This window comes from Hyperoodon ampullatus (assembly GCF_949752795.1).
Source record: "Hyperoodon ampullatus genome assembly, chromosome: 7".
In the NCBI taxonomy this organism is placed as follows: Eukaryota; Metazoa; Chordata; class Mammalia; order Artiodactyla; family Ziphiidae; genus Hyperoodon; species Hyperoodon ampullatus.
In genome coordinates this window covers 45276652-45297825 of record NC_136920.1, presented here as the reverse complement: position 1 = coordinate 45297825, position 21174 = coordinate 45276652, and the positions used below count along the sequence as shown (strand labels likewise).

General features: G+C 39.3%; 1 protein-coding gene across 2 annotated transcripts in view; it reads right to left on the bottom strand.

Moving 5' to 3' along the window:
• Nucleotides 1–21174, bottom strand: part of GRM5 (glutamate metabotropic receptor 5) — a gene marked incomplete at both ends in the record, with an annotated part of 535510 nt that overhangs the window by 127432 nt on the left and 386904 nt on the right. For both annotated transcript variants that reach the window (XM_079708490.1, XM_079708489.1), the window contains one exon: nt 16665–16900. In XM_079708490.1, coding sequence (XP_079564616.1) covers nt 16665–16900 — 236 coding nt within the window. The remainder of the gene's footprint in view (nt 1–16664; nt 16901–21174) is intronic.

Genomic DNA, 21174 nt, shown 5'->3' with positions numbered 1-21174 from the left:
TCCCATCTAGAGTATTTTTCATTTCATTTATTGTGTTTTTAATCGATGCTTGATTCATCTTTAGGTCTTCTAGGTCCTTGTTAACTGTTTCTTGCATTTTGTCTATTCTATTTCCAAGATTATGGATCTTGGAAATAGAATCTTGGATCAGCTTTACTATCATTATTCTGAATTCTTTTTCAGGTAGACTGCCTATTACCTCTTCATTTGTTAGGTCTGGTAGGTTTTTATCTTGCTCCTTCACCTGCTGTGTGTTTTTCTGTCTTCTCATTTTGCTTATGTTACTGTGTTTGGGGTCTCCTTTTTGCAGGCTACAGATTCGTAGTTCCCGTTGTTTTTGGTGTCTGTCCCTAGTGGCTAAGGTTGTTTCAGTAGGTTGTGTAGGCTTCCTGGTGGGGGGGACTAATGCCTGTGTTCTGGTGGTTGAGGCTCGATCTTGTCTTTCTGGTGGACAGGTCCACATCTGGTGGTGTGTTTTGGGGTGCCTGTGGCCTTATTATGTTTTTAGGCAGCCTCTCTGCTAATGGGTGGGGTTGTGTTCCTGCCTTGCTAGTTGCTTGGCATAGGGTGACCAGCACTGTAGCTTGCTGGTCGTTGACTGAAGCTGGGTGCTGGTGTTCGGATGGAGATCTCTGGGAGATTTTCGCTGCTTGATATTATGTGGAGCTGGGAGGTCTCTTGTGGACCCGTGTCCTGAAGTTGGCTCTCCCACTTCAGAGGCACAGCACTGACTCCTGGCTGCAGCACCAAGAGCCTTTCATCCACCCGGCTCAGAATAACAGGGAGAAAAAGTAGAAAGAAAGAATTAGTAGAAGAAAGAAAGAGAGAGGGAAAGAAAGGAAGAAGGTAAGAAAGGAAGGAAGGAAGAAAGAAAGAAAGGAGGGAGGGAGGGAGGAAGGATGGAAAGAAAGAAGGAAAGAAAGGAGGGAGGGAGGGAGGAAAGAAAGAAAGAAAGACAGGAGGGAGGGAGGAAGGAAAGAAAAAGAAAGTGGAAAGAAGAAGGTGGGAGGGAGGGAGGGAGGAAAGAGAAAGAAGGAAAGGAGGAGCGGAGGGATGGAGGGAAGGTAGGAAAAAAAGAAAGAGCAGGTAAAGTAAAATAGAATAAAGTATGAAATATAGTAGCGTTATTAAAATTAAAAAGTAATTATTGCAAAAAAACACGGACCGATAGAACCCTGGGACATATGGTGGAAGCAAAGCTATACAGAGAGAATCTTACACAGAAGATTACACATACACATTCACAAAAAGAGAGCAGGGGGAAAAATCAAAAATCTTGCTCTCCATGTCCTCCTCCTCAATTTGGGATAATTCGTTGTAAAAAGAGGAAAGGGGCGAGAAGTCTGAAATCTTGCTAAGTCCACCTCCTTAATTTGGGATAATTCGTTGTAAAAAGAGGAAAAAGGGGGGAAAGTCTTAAATCTTGTCCTCAAAGTCCACTTCCTCAATTTGGGATGATTCGCTGTCCATTCATGCACTCCAGAGACGCAGGGCACATCAAATGGACCGTGGAGCTTTAATCCGCTGCCTCCGAGGCTGCACAGAGAGATTTCCCTGTCTCTGCTCTCACAGCTCCCGGGTCTCAGCCTTGGACCTGGCTCCGCCTCTGCGCGTAGGTCGCCGGAGGGCGTCCGTTCTTCGCTCAAACAGGACGGGTTTAAAGGAGCCGCTGATTCGGGGGCTCTGGCTCACTCAGGCAGAGGGGAGGGAGGGGCGCGCAGTGTGGGGCGGGCCTGCGGCGGCAGAGGCCGGCGTGACGTTGCCGCCGCCCGTGGCGCTCCGTGCGCTTTCCCGGGAAAGCCGTCCCCGGGTCCCGGGACCCCGGCAGTGGCGGGGTGCACAGGCCCCCCGGAAGGCGGGGCGGACAGTGACCCGCGCTCGCACACAGGCGCGGCGGCGGCGGCCCCAGCGTCCCACGCCCGTCTCCGAGGTCCGCGCCTTACCCGCGGCTCGCGCCTGTCTCTGGTGCTTCCCCAAGCAGCCCTCTTAATGCCCTCTCCTCGCGTACCAGGAAACAAAAGGGAAAAAAGTCTCTTGCCTCTTCGGCAGCTCCAGACCCTTTCCCCGGACTCCCTCCGGGCTAGCCGTGGTGCACTAACCCCTTCAGGCTCTCTTCCTGCAGCCAGCCCCAGTCCTCTCCCTGCACTCCGACTGAAAGCCGATACCCGAGCCTCAGCTCCCAGCCCCGCCCGCCCCGGCGGCCGAGCAGACAAGCCTCTTGGGCTGGTGTGTGCCTGAGGGCACCGATCCTCTGTGCCAGAATCTCTCCGCTTTGCCCTCCACACCCCTGTTGCTGTGCTCTCCTCCGCTACTCCGAAGCTTCCCCCTCCGCCACCTGCAGTCTCCACCTGCGAAGGGGCTTGTAGTGTGTAGAAACCTTCCCTCCTTCACGGCTCCCTCCCACTGGTGCAGGTCCCGTCCGTATCCTATTGTCTCTGTTTATTCTTTTTTTCTTTTGCCCTACCCAGGTATGTGGGGAGTTTCTTGCCTTTTGGGGGGTCTGAGGTCTTCTGTCAGCGTTCAGTAGGTGTTCTGTAGAGTTGTTCCACGTGTAAATGAATTTCTGATATATCTGTGGGGAGGAAGGTGATCTCCGTGTCTTACTCTTCCGCCATCTTCCTCCGGGTCCCTCCCTCTTTTTCTTGATGAGTTTGGCTAATAGTTTATCTTCTCAAAGTGCCAGCTTTTAGTTTTATTGATCTTTGCTATTGTTTTCTTTGTTTCTATTTCATTTACTTCTGCTCTGATCTTTATGATTTCTTTCCTTCTGCTAACTTTGGCTTTCGTTTGTTCTTCTTTCTCTAGTTCCTTTAGGTGTAGGGTTAGATTGTTTATTTGAGATTTTTCTTGTTTCTTGAGGTAGGCTTTTATAGCTATAACCTTGCCTCTTAGAACTGCTTTTGCTGAATCCCATAGGTTTTGGATCATCGAGTTTTCATTATCATTTTTCTCTAGGTAGTTTTTGATTTCCCCTTTGATTTCTTCAGTGATCTCTTGGTTATCTAGTAACGTATTTTTTAGCCTCCATGTGTTTGTGTTTTTTACTTTTTTTTCCCCTGTAATTGAGTTCTAATCTCATAGCATTTTGGTCAGAAAAGATTCTTGATATTATTTCAATTTTCTTAAATTTACTGAGGCTTGATTTGTGACCCAAGATGTGATGTGTCCTGGAGAATGTTCCATGCGCACTTGAGAAGAAAGTGTAATCTGCTGTTTTTGGATGGAATGTCCTATAAATATCAATTAAATCTATCTGGTCTACTGTGTCATTTAAAGCTTCTGTTTCATTATTTTCTGTTTGGATGATCTCTCCATTGGTGTAAGTGAGGTGTTAAAGTCCCCCACTATTATTGTGTTACTGTTGATTTCCTCTTTTATAGCTCTTAGCAGTTGCCTTATGTATTGAGGTGTTCCTATGTTGGGTGCATATATATTCATAATTGTTATATCTTCTTGGATTGATCCCTTGAACATTATATAGTGTCTTTCCTTGTCTCTTGTAACATTCTTTATTTTAAAGTCTATTTTATCTGATATGAGTATTGCTACTACAGCTTTCTTTTGATTTCCATTTGCAAGAATATCTTTTTCCATCCCCTCACTTTCAGTCTGTATGTGTCCCTAGGTCTGAAGTGGATCTCTTGTAGACAGCATATATATGAGTCATGTTTTTGTATCCATTCAGTGATCCTGTGTCTTTTGGCTGGAGCATTTAATCCATTCACGTTTCAGGTAATTATCGATATATATGTTCCTGTTACCATTTTCTTAATTTTTTTGGGTTTGTTTTTGTAGGTCCTTTTCTTTTGTGTTTCCCACTTAGAGAAGTTCCTTTAGCATTTGTTGTAGAGGTGGTTTGGTGGTGCTGAATTCTCTTAGCTTTTGCTTGTCTGTAAAGCTTTTGACTTCTCCATCGAGTCTGGACGAGACCCTTGCCGGGTAGAGTAATCCTGGTTGTAGTTTCTTCTCTTTCATCACTTTAAATGTGTCATGGCACTCCCTTCTGGCTTGTAGAGTTTCTGCTGAGAAATCAGCTGTTAACCTTTGGGAGTTCCCTTGTATGTTTTTTTTCATTTTTCCCTTGCTGCTTTCAATAATTTTTCTTTGTCTTTAATTTTTGACAATTTGATTACTATGTGTCTCGGCGTGTTTCTCCTTGGGTTTACCCTGTATGGGACTCTCTGCGCTTCTTGGACTTGGGTGGCTATTTCCTTTCCCATGTTAGGGAAGTTTTCGACTATAATCTCTTCAAATATTTTCTCTGGTCCTTTCTCTCTCTCTTCTCCTTCTGGGACCCCTATAATGCGAATGTTGTTGCATTTAATGTTGTCCCAGGGGTCTCTTTGGCTGTCTTCATTTCTTTTCATTCTTTGTTCTTTAGTCTGTTCCACAGCAGTGAATTCCACCATTCTGTCTTCCAAGTCACATACCTGTACTTCTGCCTTAGTTATTCTGCTATTGATTCCTTCTAGTGTAGTTTTCATTTCAGTTATTGTATTGTTCTTCTCTTGTTTGTTTGTTCTTTTATTCTTCTAGGTCTTTGTTAAACATTTCTTGCATCTTCTTGATCTTTGCCTCCATTCTTTTTCCAAGGTCCTGGATCATCTTCACTATCATTATTCTTTATTCTTTTTCTGGAAGGTTGCCTAGCTCCACTTCATTTAGTTGTTTTTCTGAGGTTTTATCTTGTTCCTTCATCTGGTACATAGCCCTCTGCCTTTTCATTTTGTCTGTCTTTCTGTGAATGTGGTTTTTGTCCCACAGGCTGCCAGACTGTAGTTCTTGTTGCTTCTGCTGTCTGCCCTCTGGTGGATGAGGCTATCTAAGAGGCTTGTGCAAGTTTCCTGATCGGAGGGACTGGTTGTGGGTTGAGCTGGCTGTTGCTTTGGTGGGCAGAGCTCAGTAAAACTTTAATCCGCTTGTCTGCTGATGGGTGGGCCTAGGTTCCCTCCCTGTTGGTTGTTTGGCCTGAGGCGACCCAACACTGGAGCCTTCCCCGGCTCTTTGTTGGGGCTAATGGCAGACTCTGGGAGGGCTTACGCCAAGGAGTACTTCCCAGAACTGCTGCTGCCAGTGTCCTTGTCCTCACAGTGAGACACAGCCACCCCCGCCTCTGCAGGAGACCCTCCAACACTAGCATGTAGGTCTGGTTTAGTATTCTATGGGGTCACTGCTCCTTCGTTGGGGTCCCAATGTACACACTACTTTGTGTGTGCCTTCCAAGAGTGGAGTCTCTATTTCCCTCAGTCCTGTCGAAGTTCTGCAGTCCAATCCTGCTAGCTTTCAATGTCTGGTACTCTAGGAATTTCTCCTCCCGTTGCTGGACCCCCAGGTTTGGAAGCCTGACATGGGGCTCCGAACCTTCACTCCAGTGGGTGGATTTCTGTGAAATAAGTGTTCTCCAGTTTGTGGGTCACCCATCCAGCAGTTATGGGATTTGATTTTATTGTGATTGTGTCCCTCCTACCATCTCATTGTGGCTTCTCCTTTGTCTTTGGATGTGGGGTATCTTTTCTGGTGAGTTCCCATGTCTGCCTGTTGATGATTGTTCAGCAGTTAGTTGTGATTCTGGTCCTCTCGCAGGAGGGAGTGAAAGCACGTCCATCTACTCCACCATCTTGAACCAATCTCCCTAAATAGTACTAATTTTTAATTTCACTTTCTGTTTACTGTTATTGTATAGAACTTCTGTGTATTAATCTTGCATAATGCAAACTTAATAAACTCACTAGAACTTTTTGCAGACACCATTGGATTTTCTAGGCAAGAAATCATGCAATTTGTTAATAAAGACAGTTTTATTTTTCAAATCTGGGTGCCTTTAATTTCTTTAGTTGATGTATATTTCACTGACTATCATCTCTGGTGGTAAGAGCTAATCTCTTTGCCTGATCATAGGGGAAAATCTTATTAGCTTGAGGAAGTTTCTGTCTAGTCCTGGTTTGCTGAGAATTTTGTCAGAAATCGATATTAGGTTTTGATACATTTAACAATTTTTTAGGTTTTTAATAAAATAAATTACATTTATTAATATTTGCATATTTAATCAACCTTACATTTGGGGATAAATCCTACTAGGTCATGATATAATATACTTTTTACATTTGTTGGATATGATTTGCTAAAGTTTTGTTTGGAATACTTATACCAATGTTTATGAAGTATATTGGTTTGTAGTTTTTTTTTTCTTGTGATCATCTTGGTCTGATTTGGGTATCAAGGTAATGCTGACCTCATTAATTGAATTGGGAAGTATTCTTGCCTCTTTAATTTTCTGGTAGAGTTTATGTAGAATTTGTAGCAGTTCCTCCTTGAATATTTGGTGGCAATTCACCAGTGAAACCATATAGCCTAGAGGGTTTTTTTGTGTGTGGTAAAGTTTTTAACTACAAATTTAATTTCTTTACTGGATATAAGACTATTCTGGCTGTCTTCTGTGAACTCTCATACATAATTTGTGAATTTCAAGGAATTTCTCTGTTTTATCTAAGTTGACGTTTATTGGATAAAGGTGTTTTAAAAAATATTTCCTTATTTTCCTTTTCGTATCTGTAGACTCTGTAGTGACGTTACCTCTCTCATTTCTGACGTTGGTAATTTGTGTTTTCTCTCTTTTCCTGATCAGTCTATTTCTTCAATTTTTTGATCTTTTCAAAGAACCAAGCTTTAGTTCCATTGATTTGCTCTCTTGTATTTCTCTTTTAGATTCCATGATTTTTCACTCTGATCTATTACTTTCATTCTTCTACTCACTCTGAGTTTAATTTATTCTTCTTTTCCAAATTTCTTAAGGTGGATCTGTGGTCATTCAGTTGAAATATTTTTCTTTTCTAATATATCTAGTTAATGCTATACAGTTTCCCCTAAGTATTGTTTTAGCCCAAATAATTGTAAATTTTTCCAGTCTAACTGCTGGGGACAGACACTGTTCATTGTCCCATGTGGGTGCCAGGAGCACTGTTCTCTCTAATCCTTTTGGGGTGGTTCTTTCCCGGGTCTCAAGTATTATCCTCCCATGCATGTAGTGATCAACACTCAGTTGAATACTCAAGAAGGAACCCCGCAGATCTCCAGAGTTCTCTTTTCATGCCGCTCTCTCCTCTTTGTTCCTGTGCTCTGCAAACTCTAGATTCCTTGGTCTCTCTGAACTCACAGTTCTATCTTCTCAGCTCAAAGGGCTCACCTCATTTATTTTCTGTCTCTTAAGAATAACTTTCCTTCACTGCTTGATGTCCAGTGTCTTGAAAACTATTGTTTTATATACTTTGTCTTATTTTGTTGTTGTTATTTCAAGCAGGAGAATAAATCCAGTATCTATTATTTCATTTTTGTTGGAAGCAGGCATTTTCTTCCCATACATCATCCTATTTAAGCCTCTCTAGAGTCCTGTGAGTTAGGTGTTGTTTTTAATAATCATCCCCATATTACACAGGAGAAGACTGAGACTCACGGAGACCTAGTATCGGCTACAGGTTAAGTTTTTTTATATAGATCTTCTGGGTCTAAATCCAGTGCCTCAAGTGACTGATTCAGCAAGCTTCTCAGGTCTCTCTTTGGTTTCTTTTAAATATTTTTAATACATGTTGGGTTTCAGTTCCAGTGTATTAAGAGTTTGATAGCCTTTGCAGTTTCTAATTCAAGGAAGGGAATTTCTTCTGGGGATTTCTTTGAGTACATTTTTTTTTTTTTTTTTTTGGCTGCATTGGGTCTTCATTGTTGCGCATGGGATTTTTTTCTCTAGTTGCAGAGAGCGGGGGCTACTCTTCTTTGCGGTGTGCAGACTTCTCATTGTGGTGGCTTATCTTGTTGTGGAGCATAGGCTCTAGGCATGTGGGTTTCAGTAGTTGTGGCACATGGGCTCAGTAGTTGTGGCTCGTGGGCTCTAGAGCACAGGCTCAGTAGTTGTGGCACACAGGCTTAGTTGCTCCTCAGCATGTGGGATCTTCCCGGACCAGGGCTCGAACCTGTGTCCCCTGCATTGGCAGGTGGATTCTTAACTACTGTGCCACCAGGGAAGCCCTCTTTGAATACTTTTTGATGGAGGAGTTTCATCATGGAAAATTACATGCACTAACACTTACTTGGATGGATAATTACCCTCATTTCTTAAATTCTGGAATTGAAACAAGAAATGTTACAGCTTATGTTTCTCAAAGCTTTGATATGTTAGTATCTGAGGCCTTGATCTGGCTCTATGTTCCATTTCCTTAAAGCAGACTCCAAGATAGAGAAAATTTTATTCCCCTCGCAATGAGAAGTATCATAGTGTAAAAAATCCAAGAATTATATTAAGCCAAAACTGTCATGTCAAATTCTAACTTAATTCTTTGGCCAATAGAAAGACAGGGGCTTCTGTTCAGCAGTTTTCACCATATACACTAATATAATGTGGTGAAATTTCTTCTTAAATATATGGTTATTAATATTGTTCTAGTGTAGTCTTTTCCTGAAGTATGTGCTAATCAGCATTACATAAAAAGATGAGTTCATACATAGTAAAACAAACAAACAAAAGGAGACGGTAGATTAAAGAAAGATACTTAAATTATTTTTACAACAAAATTTGTCCTTTTTCAACAGGTTGGTGTACATTATGACAAGAAACCACTAATTTGGGGGTAGCTGTGACACTCAGTTTATTTTGTTTAGCCCTTGTGAAAGTTTTCGTATAGTACAGCTACTCTTACCAGACAATTCTTTCCTCTCAGTGCACTGTTTTGGCTTTTCCAGCCATGTTTTCATATGGAGAGATGCTGAAGTGTTTTGAGTAATGGCTAAAGTACTAAAAAGCATTTTAAAAGCAAACAAGATGGCAGGAAAAAATTTCTGATAAAGAGGTAACCTGTAACTAACCGACCTCAAATCCCTCATGAGACATTTTTATTAGAGAACATGTGGACACCTCCATCTGGAAACTTACTTCAACGGAAAGGGAAAAGAAACACTGCCACGCTAGTGGAACCAGCCTTTTTTTTTTTTTTTTTTTTTTTTTTTTGCAGTACATGGGCCTCTCACTGTTGTGGCCTCTCCCATTGTGGAGCACAGGCTCCGGACGCACAGGCTCAGTGGCCATGGCTCACGGGCCTGGCCGCTCCTTGGCATGTGGGATCTTCCCGGACCGGGGCATGAATCCGTGTCCCCTGCATCGGCAAGTGGACTCTCAACCGCTGTGCCACCAGGGAAGCCCTGAACCAGCCTTTTTAAATAAAGGAAATTGTTTTAATGTCAAAATATTCCAGACACTCCATAAATGTTATTTGTACTTTTAGTATCTTTTGTTGTAGAAAACACATAGTAGAAAGAAATTACTATGATTTCAGTAATTTAAAAATTAATTTATAATTTGTTAACTGCAACAGCTTGTTCATAAAAATAAGGTGCATGTGTGTATAAACACACACATGTTCACACAAGGATATGTAAGACAAAGTTCGGTCTACTGACAGTGCTCAACCACCTAAGAATTCTAGACCCAGTCAACAAATCAACAGTGACCCCTGGGACTTGCAGCCCATGGATTGGCAAGCACTCTTCTAGGTTCTATAGCCATTGTAACCCTACCTAGGTCTAAGAGAAATAAAGTCACATTTATTTAGCAATATTTATCAAATACTTGCCATATAAGGCACTGTGCTAGGAATTTGGAAAGCAGAGATGAGTAAGACATTTTCTCTTCTCTAGAACTTTATAATTTGGTGGAGAAAGATAACATGTTTACATGCTGGTGTAACAATGTGAAATTTCTGTTTGTATGTTGGTGTACTACAGTGGAAAAAATTACATTGCTGTAGCTGCCTTATCCCCTATGGGGATGGCATTGTTTTTTTCTCTGGAGTAAATGGCCTTCTGTGGGGCAAAGTAACTTATTTATTTTGGTGTGTAGAAATATTGAGAAGAAAGGAAGTAAGGATTACAGAGAAAGAAAGGGAGAAGAATCAGTCAACATGGTGGCAGAAAGCTGGTGAGGGAGTGGGAGTGTGTGTGGGAGAGTACTGTGGTAGAATGTGGACTGGAAGAAATGTTAGACTGGATATAGTGGCCTGAGGACTTTTATCTGGATGGGGGTTGGTTAAGGTAAACTCTTATTAAATTAAAACATTAACACAGAAAAGGGTAAAAATCATAACCATACATTAATTTTTCTCAAAACAAATACATCCTGGCTCAAGCAATAGAACATTATTAGAGCCCCAGAAATGCCCTCGGGGCCAAAGTACTTTAATGTTGCTCTGAACCCATTTATCTCATCCTCATTTTGTTGATAGTAGTTTGGCACACACATAGATGCCTGTGTGAGTGGTTACTTGGTGGCATAAAGCTAAAGGAAGTGGAAGATCTATGTTCAGTATTTGGATTGTACGTGAGAAAAAGAAGACAAAAGGCACAGGAAGTGAAATGTGAGGGAAACAGTGTTTCTTTGAGAATGGGCAGCTGGAGTTACTAGAAACCAGGAGAATGTGAGGTCAGTGGAATTGCCAAATAGCTTGAGGTAGGCTTTTCACTGAGCAAGACTTAGCATGTGCAAAAGCACAGGGACTTAAGTGGGCATGCCACTTAAAAATGGAGGAACACAATCAGGAAGTGGCTGGAGCATAGATTCCATGGGTTTAAGAAATAAAAGATGAGATTTGAAAAATGTAAATGATGAATTTGAAGAGTTTTGACTGGAGCAAAGGAGTTGGGATTCCTTTCTGTAGACACTGGAGAACCAAAGAAGATCTTTAAGAATGTGAGTAACATGATGAGACCTGTTCTTTAGATGGACAGTTTAGGGACTAGTTTTCAGCATAAAATGGAGCAGGAAGAAGCTGGTGTCAAAAAGAAGATTCAATATGGAGATTATTTTAATACCCGAGGTAAGAGATGATGATCTAAACCACAGCAGTAGTATAAAGGTTTGAATTCAGGCAGCAACGTAAAGGAGGGAACAGATGTGGAAGATGTTCAAACACTAGAATTAACAGTATTTGGTCACCAGTTGGCTGTGAGGATGAGTGAAGGGGATACAAAGAGGATCCCTTAGTCCCACATCTTGGGAGACAGGGTGGATGAGTGTGTCATTTACTCAAACTGGAGATGCAAAAAAGAAGGAACTCAAAGTTTGGGGCTGTGGTTGGAGCAGTTATAATGAGGTTAGTTTTAGATATATAAGTTTGAGGTGCCCTCAGGACATGGAGGTGAGAATAATTGTGTTAATGTCATAAATGACACCTCTAGAAGTTACTGGAGGTGACAGAGAGAAATCATAGAAAAGAGATGATAAATGAATGTCAGTGGGTGACAGAGTATAACTGTAAAGGAAATGGGTCCTTAAATTGGTTCCAAAATAGAACAGCATACAGTTACTAGAAAATAGTTTTATTTTAATTCTCTGTAGCTTTTATTACTGGGTTATTTAAATGAACAATTAGAATAATTAAATTATATTCTTAATACTTTTATTATTATTCATTAATTTATAATGTAAGTCTAAAATAATTGTGCATTTCAAGTAAAATTTACTGAAATCAGGCTCACTGTTAATAGTAGATAAAATCTGTGTTCTAACAGTACCACATAGTTAAAACACTTAAGGGATATAGTTATATCTTGATTTAAGTTTTTAAGTGCTTAAAAATATAACAAAAGTCTAAACATTTTAGACATTATAAATTGCAGGCTTTATCTATACATCAAAACTGGCATTGCACGGTTGTGGCAATTAAGAATAAAGAGTAAAGGAGGAACTTCCGGTGTTAGAATGGAGAAGAAAGCAAATGAAAATTCTTTTACTGCATAACTTTAAAACGTCAAAGAAATGCAAAAACCAAAAAATTTAAAGTCAGTGAAGATGTGTGGAAGCAACAAAGAGAAAATCAACTAACAGAGAGGAAACTTGCAAAAGTGGACAGGTATCACCAGTTGCTTTATTGTCTGAGAGTATCTGCAGATTAGGGACCCAGGCTGATGATCCAACTTGGTTTAGATGAAGGGACATTAGTTTCCTAGGGCTGCCATAACAAAATACCACAAACTAGGTGGCTTAAAACAACAGAAATTTATTCTCTCCTGGTTCTTGATGCTAAAAGTTCGAAATCAAGTTGTCAACACGGCCATACTCTGCCTGAGATGCTGGGTAGAATCTTCCTTGCCTGTTCTAGCTTCTGGTGGTGGCTGTTAATCGTTGGCATTCTTTGGCTTTCTGCTGCATCACTCAAGCTCCTGCTGTGTCTTCCCATGCCATTTTCCCTGTGTGTCTCTCTATCTTTGTGTCCCTTCTCTTCTTTTTATAAAGACACCTGTCATATTGGATTACGAGCCCATCCAACTTCAGTATGTCCTCATCTTAACTAATTACATCTGCAATGACACTATTTCTAAATGAAATCACATTCTGAGGTTCTGGGAAAGGATATGAATTGGGGCTGGGGGAGGGGGAGATGTAATTCCACCTAGTATATGACACTGCTGGAAAAAAGAGAAAACAGAAAAACGTTTGGATATTGAAATGATCTGGTATGTCAGTTTGTAAACTCCAGGAACCCTAAATGTATGAGAGTCATTTGACCTCATGCTTCACTTCCTGATTCTGGAAGCTTCATGAGAGGCTCATGATTTTGAAGAAGACTGAAATCTCCCATTGTTTCATAATATTTGGCAGAAAAGCACCACTTGAGGAATGAAAACTGCTCAAACTTCGATTAGTCAATCAGTTTTTTTCCCATGCCCAGTTTAGAAACAGTATGGTGCAAGAGGCTAGAGGGCAAAACTCAAAAATGTAAAAATCTGATTGAGTCAGTAATCCAGGGCAGGGGATACACTAGCCAAGACTCTCAATTAAAATTCCATGCCAATTGTCCTGTAAAGATATTCTTAACCAGAGATTGACTGCTTCTACCTTCTGCTGCAACCTACCCCATCTCATTTGCTTTGAATCTCGAAAAGGCAAACCACTGGGGGGAAAAATACAAAATTCAGTCCTTATGGTTACTTTATACTCAATGTCTGGCATAAAAGAAAACATATTGCATATGTATCAAGAAGCACAAAATGTGACTAGTAACTAAGAAAAATAAGTCAGTAGAAGTAGACTGATGGAAGATCTTGGGTGTTAGAATTTGAAAAAAAGGACCTTAAAATAACTATAATCAATATTTTCGAGCAAATGAAGTGTTGAAAAAATGGATGAGAAGGAGAACTTCAACAGAAAATTGGAAGCTATAAAAAGAATTAAATGGGCATTCTAGGATTGTAAAATGCCATATCTGAAATTAAGAACTTTTTATTATGGTTAACAGCAGACAGGACATAGGAGAAGACACAATTAGTGAGATTGAGGAAAGAATAGTAGAAAAAAGTCAAACTGAAGCACAGAGAGAAAGAGAGATATGAAAGAAGGAAAGAAAGAAAAGAAAAGAAAGAAAGGAAGAAAGTGAGCTTAGAGAAAATATCATATGTGAGACATAGTCAAATGATATAACGCAGGTGTAACTGGGTACTGGAAGGAGCAGAGAGAGAAATGTGGCAGAAGAGCTGTTTTGGGAAATAACGTATGGAAATTTTTCAGAACAGATCCAAGTCTTTAATCCACAGTTTTAAGAAGCTCTGGAAACCCTATAAAAGAAATATGCAGTGGAAATCACACCTACTTGCATCGTAGTCAACAAAAACTTTAAAAAAAAAGCTATCTTAAAAGCCTAGAAAAAAAAGACATATTGCCAACAGTGGGACAACATTAAGAATTATGGCTAACGTCTCAATGAAATCATGGATTTCAGGAAAACAAATGGAATGTTGTTTTTAAAGGGAAAAAAAATGAGAAAAATACTAAACAAAAGAAAACCTGCCAGGGACTTCCCTGGTGGTCCAGTGGTTGAGAATCCATCTTGCAATGCAGAGGACGCCGGTTTGATCCCTGGTCAGGGAACTAAGATCCCACAGGCCGCGGGGCAACTAAGCCCGCACACCACAACCATGTGCTCTGGAGCCCGCGTGCTCTGGAGCATGTGTGCCACAGCTAGAGAGAAGCCCACACACCACAATGAACAGCCTGCGTGCCGCAACGAAAGCTCCCGCATGCCACAACGAAGACCCGGCACAGCCAAAAAAAAAAAATAAATAAATTATAAAGCTCATCATAATAAACTCTACAAAACTTAAAAAACAAAACAAAACACACTGCTTGATGAAAGTACATTATATTTAGGAAAACACTACTCATATTCAGTAGTGTTACAGATAAGAATAAACTACCTGGGGTCTTTTTGAAGATATGGAGTGGGATGCTGAAAGGACATTTGAGTAAATAAGGAAATATGGTCAAAAGTAGAGAGTAGGAATATCAAGTTATCTATTATCACATTCCATAGTTGTACCCAAATAATTTTAAGATTTATTTTTCTTTTCTGTATCTTTGACCTATATGTTAACTATTATAGAATGCAAATTTGATAGTGATTTTTAAAACTATAATATTCTCTCTGGTTTAGAATAGCATATTGGTTAAACTTTAGACAAATCTGAGCTCAATTCTAAGTTCTAATGTTTTCCTGAGCAAGTTGTTTTGTCTCTCCAAATCTTAGTTTTGTTATTTTAAGGTAAGGATAATAATAGTATTTCCCTCATTGAGAAGAATAACAGAGGTATTACATATAATTGTTCATTTTTATGTACAAAATGACATCTGTTGACAGAGAAGATTCCAAGGGGGAGGGACTAAAGAATGCTTTCCAGAACTAGAGTAAGGAACAGATCCTGTGCAGAGAAGTCACATCAGGGTGCTCATGTGAAAGACAGAGAGCTATAGCAACAAGTTCAAATGGAGAATTTTATAGAACAATTTCCATAGAAATAACGTTTCTATGGAAATCAGTCAAAGAGCTTTTCAAGACTATATCTCAATAAGACCTCCAATAGAAAAAAAAAAGTAAGAGAAACAATTATTTCAAGGAGAAGACATTTCACACAAAAAGGAGTGGGGAAGGAAGAACATTAGTACAAAAGAGGGTGAAGACCAACTGGAAAAATTCATTTAGTCACACTGGTTAGGGGTTGTCACTAACTCCTTAGTAAAGAGAAACTGGAGAGGAGTCTGGATCTACTGCTGACCCTCTAAAACTCCTCCAGTGTAGCTACATAGAGTAATCTCTACACAATCATAGAACTGGTACACAGAGACCACATACTCCCCAAATCTCAAGAGAAGAAAGAAGTTTGTGTCCTTCAGAAACTGGATAGAACTGTGAAAAATATATAATTGGCTATGAGCATTGAAATTGTGAAACACAAGTCACAATCCTGTGTATTCACACACATTTTTTCATGAGAGTAAAAAATAAAAACAAAGGAAATGAATAAGCATTTGAAGATTTTGGACAAGAGTTAGCAGTATCTAAAGCAAGAGAGAAGCAAATGTAGTCTCATACCAGGCTTCTATGATTTCTGGATTTCACTGGGCAGTACCACGCCACACTCCAGCATCCCTCTCCTCCACCACTGCCGAATTAGGAACTGACACAACGTTGCCAAGTTCTCATTTTACTTGTACTGACATTTAAATATAATTACAGATCACCACTTACGACCTCATTCATTTTCACAAAAGAACGAACTGATAGAAAAAACATAGTATGGATGTGAACTCAGGGAGGAAATGCATTATAAAAAATTCACTGCATTGTTCCTATTTTCCTCATTTTGGTGAGTCCATTTCTCTGTGGACTGGAGTTAGTTCCTGGGCCAGGATTTCAACCTCACTGCCCCAGTGCACTTTTCTGTTCCAGCATCATGATGATAAAGACATTATACCACCAACTAAAACATTTTACTCCTTGGCAAATGCATATGAGGTGCTTGTTACACAATGTGGGATGTCAGTCTCAATAAATCCCTTACTGGTTTTAACAAACCTTAACCTTTACACTTTGACTTACAAATCAGCCTTGACCCTACCTGGTTCTTAGAGTCAAGATACCCTTTGGATGTGCTACAAATAAAACTAACCAAACCCTTTGTTTAAAACCCATATTATGTTGCTTACAACACTGAATTACAAGTTTTGTTTGCATGACGATCTCCCTAACTAGACACTAAACCCCTCGAGGGCAGGATCTAGTTTTCCTCTTCTTGATGCCCTTACAAGTAAAGGGATGTTTGGCACGTTGTGAATCCTTGTAAGTATTTGTTGAATAACTGAGTGAATGACTCTGCTTAGGTTATATCTCCTGAAACATCATAATTATACATAGCAAATCCTTGATACTATTTTGTAGTATTTTGATGGAAGTAGGAATTGGCTCTGTCCTTCAACATTCACTCATTCATTCTTCAGACACATTATGTGAAACCCTTGCTATGTGCCTTACACTGTGCTAACTGCTAATCAAAATGACCAGAATGTAGTTCTTGCCTTCAAAGATGTCAAGAAGAGTTCTTTCTGGAGCTTACATTATCTTTTAAGCACAGTACCAATTTCCTGAGTGATATAAGTATAAATAAATTGTCTGAAATCTTAATAGAGTGAACATTTACCCTCATATGTTTTTCTTACCACTCTAAGAAGCAATACCCACTTTATGTAAGAGCCCTCCTCTCTAACAGATTACAGCCACTATCCCCATGACACAGTTTACTTAAATTGGAGCCTTAGCCATATCCACTTTAAATGAAATAATACATCTGCTTACTATTGCAAGTCTTGTTGTATTTGCTGTTCTCCTGTGCAAACCCTTCCAGCCGGCACTGAAAACGATGCTGCCAAAATTCTTGAAACCAGGGGTTTCGGAGGTTTGTTTCCGGCCGGAGCTTCAGATAATAATCATCAAACCACTTGACATCAGGAGATTGGAGCTTGATTGTGATTCCACCAACAGCTTCTCGCTGATATCCATCTGTCACATCATATCTGTCAGCCCAGCCATCACTGTGGGGAAACAAAAAACCCCTCAGCTTAGAACAGGTATCTTCTAAGAAAATTATTCTACTTGCTGTCATTCTGAAAACATTAGTCATTAAATGGCACTCAGGCCACACTATGGTCTTACATTATACTATGTGATTCTTGAGATAGCAACTTTCTAGAATAAAAAGTGCAAAACACAATGGAAACTTCGGGTCTAAGAATGCTGGAAGGTACCAGTCTCACTTACCTTGAACTGCAGAGAATAACCTTATGCTTTTGGCAGAATTTTACTGGTTGTAGAATATAGTATATGCATGGAAGCTGCATAATATCACCATTCACACTATTTACTGAATGTTTAATAGCTAGGTCAAGTTAACTTCAAATACATTCTTTTTCTTTACTTAATAATAATCATTATAGTTATCATAAAGTAAAAATGAAAAATATTTCTAAAATATACCTTATGTTAATTTAACCATCCTATGACAGGATATTCACTTGTTTCCATGTTTACAAGTGATGATAGAGAGGTTAAAAAAGAAAAACTTTCTGATTATGGTCATTCTATTAAATATTGATTCATCAGAGCCTCAAACTGAAGTCCTTATAGTCCATATTCCTCTTTCCTATCCCATGGTACTTCTCTAACACATTTAAAATATGCATATGAAATCATGTTTTACATTAGAGTGATTGAAAAAACTTCTTAGCAATAGGCCATTAAAGATGGTGACAGGGATCATACTCCTCAATATTAATATCATTCTATGCACTGATCACTCAAAGTAATGTAGGAATTTTAAAATAAAAGAGTTTGAAATCAGAGTTCCTGAGTATAACAGAATAAGGAAAAATATTCTAAGCTTATTTGGAAAATACCTGAGACACAACATTGGAAATAAAAGACAAGAAAAGGTGTTTATATCAAATCTGGACACACCTTGGGGCATTTAGGAAAAAAGTGTCTCTGACTTTCCCTACCCTCTCTGTCATTTGGAATATGCAACTTGTGCTATGCATCTGCTGGGACCCAGTGGTACTATCCTTTCTTTGAAGAGGTGCAAGTGCTCTTTCAGGAGAAGTAAAGAAAGTCAAGGGAAATTTAACAATGGAAAAAAAAAAGTAACAAGAAAGAGGGAAGAGAAGATATGGAGACAGTTGAAAGGAAGAACAGAATGGAGCCTCCTGAACACAAGGCAGGAAAAGTTTTGGAGATTAGCTGGGTGAAAGGGAGTGGGTACTGGGGAAAGTGTGAGTGAAAGGGTTTACATTAACAATCATTGTTTATTTCATTAATGTTCAGATATTTCTATTTATTGGAATGTTAATTTCTTTTTTCTTTAATTTCTTTTTATCTTCCTTCCAATGCATTTTTGTCCTTTATACTTTTTTTTGGGGGGGGGGAGGCAGAGAGCATGCTCCAATATTTTGCATAAATCTGTGCCAGGGAAAGTATTATGTAAGGAATTAATTAGAATAAGTAAAAAAAAGCATGTACTTTCTTCAGTATGCTCTGACTTAAAAATTGATAATGAGAGTTGTTCCAAAGTTCATATATTACTCACTAAGATATCATAGGGGCTTGAGGTATTCCTAAGGCATCCATGGGTGGAGGAAAAGAATAAAATAAACAAATGAAAAAAATAAACCATTTCTTTCTCCAGGTCCTCCTTGACAGGAAGAGATTTCATTGAAAATTATCTATGTTGAAATTTCAAAAACTTTTGTGGCAAATCAGGAAAAAAAAATAATAACTAATGCAATACATTTTGTCCCAATGTTGAATGTGGTTACTTCACACATTATCTTCCCTGAAGTTTCTCATTTCAGCTGCACAGATTTTATTTAAAGCTGACAAGTTGAAATGAAGTGGGCTTGTTTGCTTCATTTTCTTGCTCTGTTTTGGAGGGTTTATTATATCACTGATAGGAGAGTGTGGGTCTCATTGGCACTCGAGGAGATGCATGGGCGTGCTGCAAATGGGACCGGAAACCCTGTTTGTCAAGCAGAGCCCCGTTCTCCAAGGAAGTGGGAATTTAAATTGCTCCTTTTATTCATGCGAGCTTGCTCTTATGTAACGCTGTGATTATGAATATTACATAAGAAATGTAAGATCATAATGGGTCCAATTTACCCTTCACAATTCATTCACTGAATTTAATGGGGATTGTAAAAAGCCTGTCTTGATAAACTTTTTTGGAGGTGATATTTCCATTAAAAAAAAAAGTCAGGACCGTAGTGTGTTAATTTACTCTCATCATGTTCTTTAGATTTTTTTTCCATGTATAAATCTCTACATTTAATTTAGCAAAAGATGATGTTTTTTAGTAGTCTACAGGTTAGAGTGGTGATTTTTATTTATTTATTTATTTTTTTATTTTTTATTTTTTATTTTTTTTATTTTTTATTAGTTTCTGCTTTATAACAAAGTGAATCAGTCATACATATACATCTGTTCCCACATCCCCTCCCTCATGCATCTCCCTCCCTCCCACCCTCCCCATCCCACCCCTCCAGGCGGTCACAAAGCACCGAGCTGATCTCCCTGTGCTCTGCGGCTGCTTCCCACTATCTATCTACCTTACGTTTGGTAGTGTATATATGTCCATGCCTCTCTTTCCCTTTGTCACAGCTTACCCTTCCCCTTCCCCATATCCTCAAGTCCATTCTCAAGTAGGTCTGTGTCTTTATTCCCGTTTTACCCCTAGGTTCTTCATGACATTTTTTTTTTTTTAAATTCCATATATATGTGTTAGCATACGGTATTTGTCTTTCTCTTTCTGACTTACTTCACTCTGTATGACAGACTCTAGGTCTATCCACCTCATTACAAATAGCTCAGTTTCGTTTCTTTTTATGGCTGAGTAATATTCCATTGTATATATGTGCCACATCTTCTTTATCCATTCATCCGATGATGGACACTTAGGTTGTTTCCAGCTCTGGGCTATTGTGAATAGAGCTGCAATGAATATTTTGGTACATGTCTCTTTTTGAATTATGGTTTTCTCAGGGTATATGCCTAGTAGTGGGATTGCTGGGTCATATGGTAGTTCTATTTTTAGTTTTTTAAGGAACCTCCATACTGTTCTCCATAGTGGCTGTACCAATTCACATTCCCACCAGCAGTGCAAGAGTGTTCCCTTTTCTCCACACCCTCTCCAGCATTTATTGTTTCTAGATTTCTTGATGATGGCCATTCTGACTGGTGTGAGATGATATCTCATTGTAGTTTTGATTTGCATTTCTCTAATGATTAATGATGTTGAGCATTCTTTCATGTGTTTGTTGGCAGTCTGTATATCTTCTTTGGAGAAATGCCTATTTAAGTCTTCTGCCCATTTTTGGATTGGGTTGTTTGTTTTTTTGCTATTGAGCTGCATGAGCTGTTTATAAATTTTGGAGATTAATCCTTTGTCAGTTGCTTCATTTGCAAATATTTTCTCCCATTCTGAGGGTTGTCTTTTGGTCTTGTTTATGGTTTCCTTTGCTGTGCAAAAGCTTTGAAGTTTCATTAGGTCCCATTTGTTTATCTTTGTTTTTATTTCCATTTCTCTAGGAGGTGGGTCCAAAAGGATCTTGCTGTGATTTATGTCATAGAGTGTTCTACCTATGTTTTCCTCTAAGAGTTTGATAGTTTCTGGCCTTACATTTAGGTCTTTAATCCATTTTGAGCTTATTTTTGTGTATGGTGTTAGGGAATGATCTAATCTCATACTTTTACATGTCCCTGTCCAGTTTTCCCAGCACCACTTATTGAAGAGGCTGTCCTTTCTCCACTGTACATTCCTGCCTCCTTTATCAAAGATAAGTTGGCCATATGTGCGTGGGTTTATCTCTGGGCTTTCTATCCTGATCCACTGATCTATCTTTCTGTTTTTATGCCAGTACCACACTGTCTTAATTACTGTAGCTTTGTAGTATAGTCTGAAGTCAGGCAGCCTGATTCCTCCAGCTCCGTTTTTCGTTCTCAAGATTGCTTTGGCTATTCGGGGTCTTTTGTTTTTCCAAACAAATTTTGAAATTTTTTGTTCTACTTCTTTGAAAAATGCCAGTGGTAGTTTGATAGGGATTGCATTGAATCTGTAGATTGCTTTGGGTAGTAGAGTCATTTTCACAATATTGATTCTTCCAATCCAGGAGCATGGTATATCTCTCCATCTATTTAAATCATCTTTAATTTCTTTCATCAGTGTCTTATAATTTTCTGCATACAGGTCTTTTGTCTCCTTAGGTAGGTTTATTCCTAGATATTTTATTCTTTTTGTTGCAATGGCAAATGGGAGTGTTTT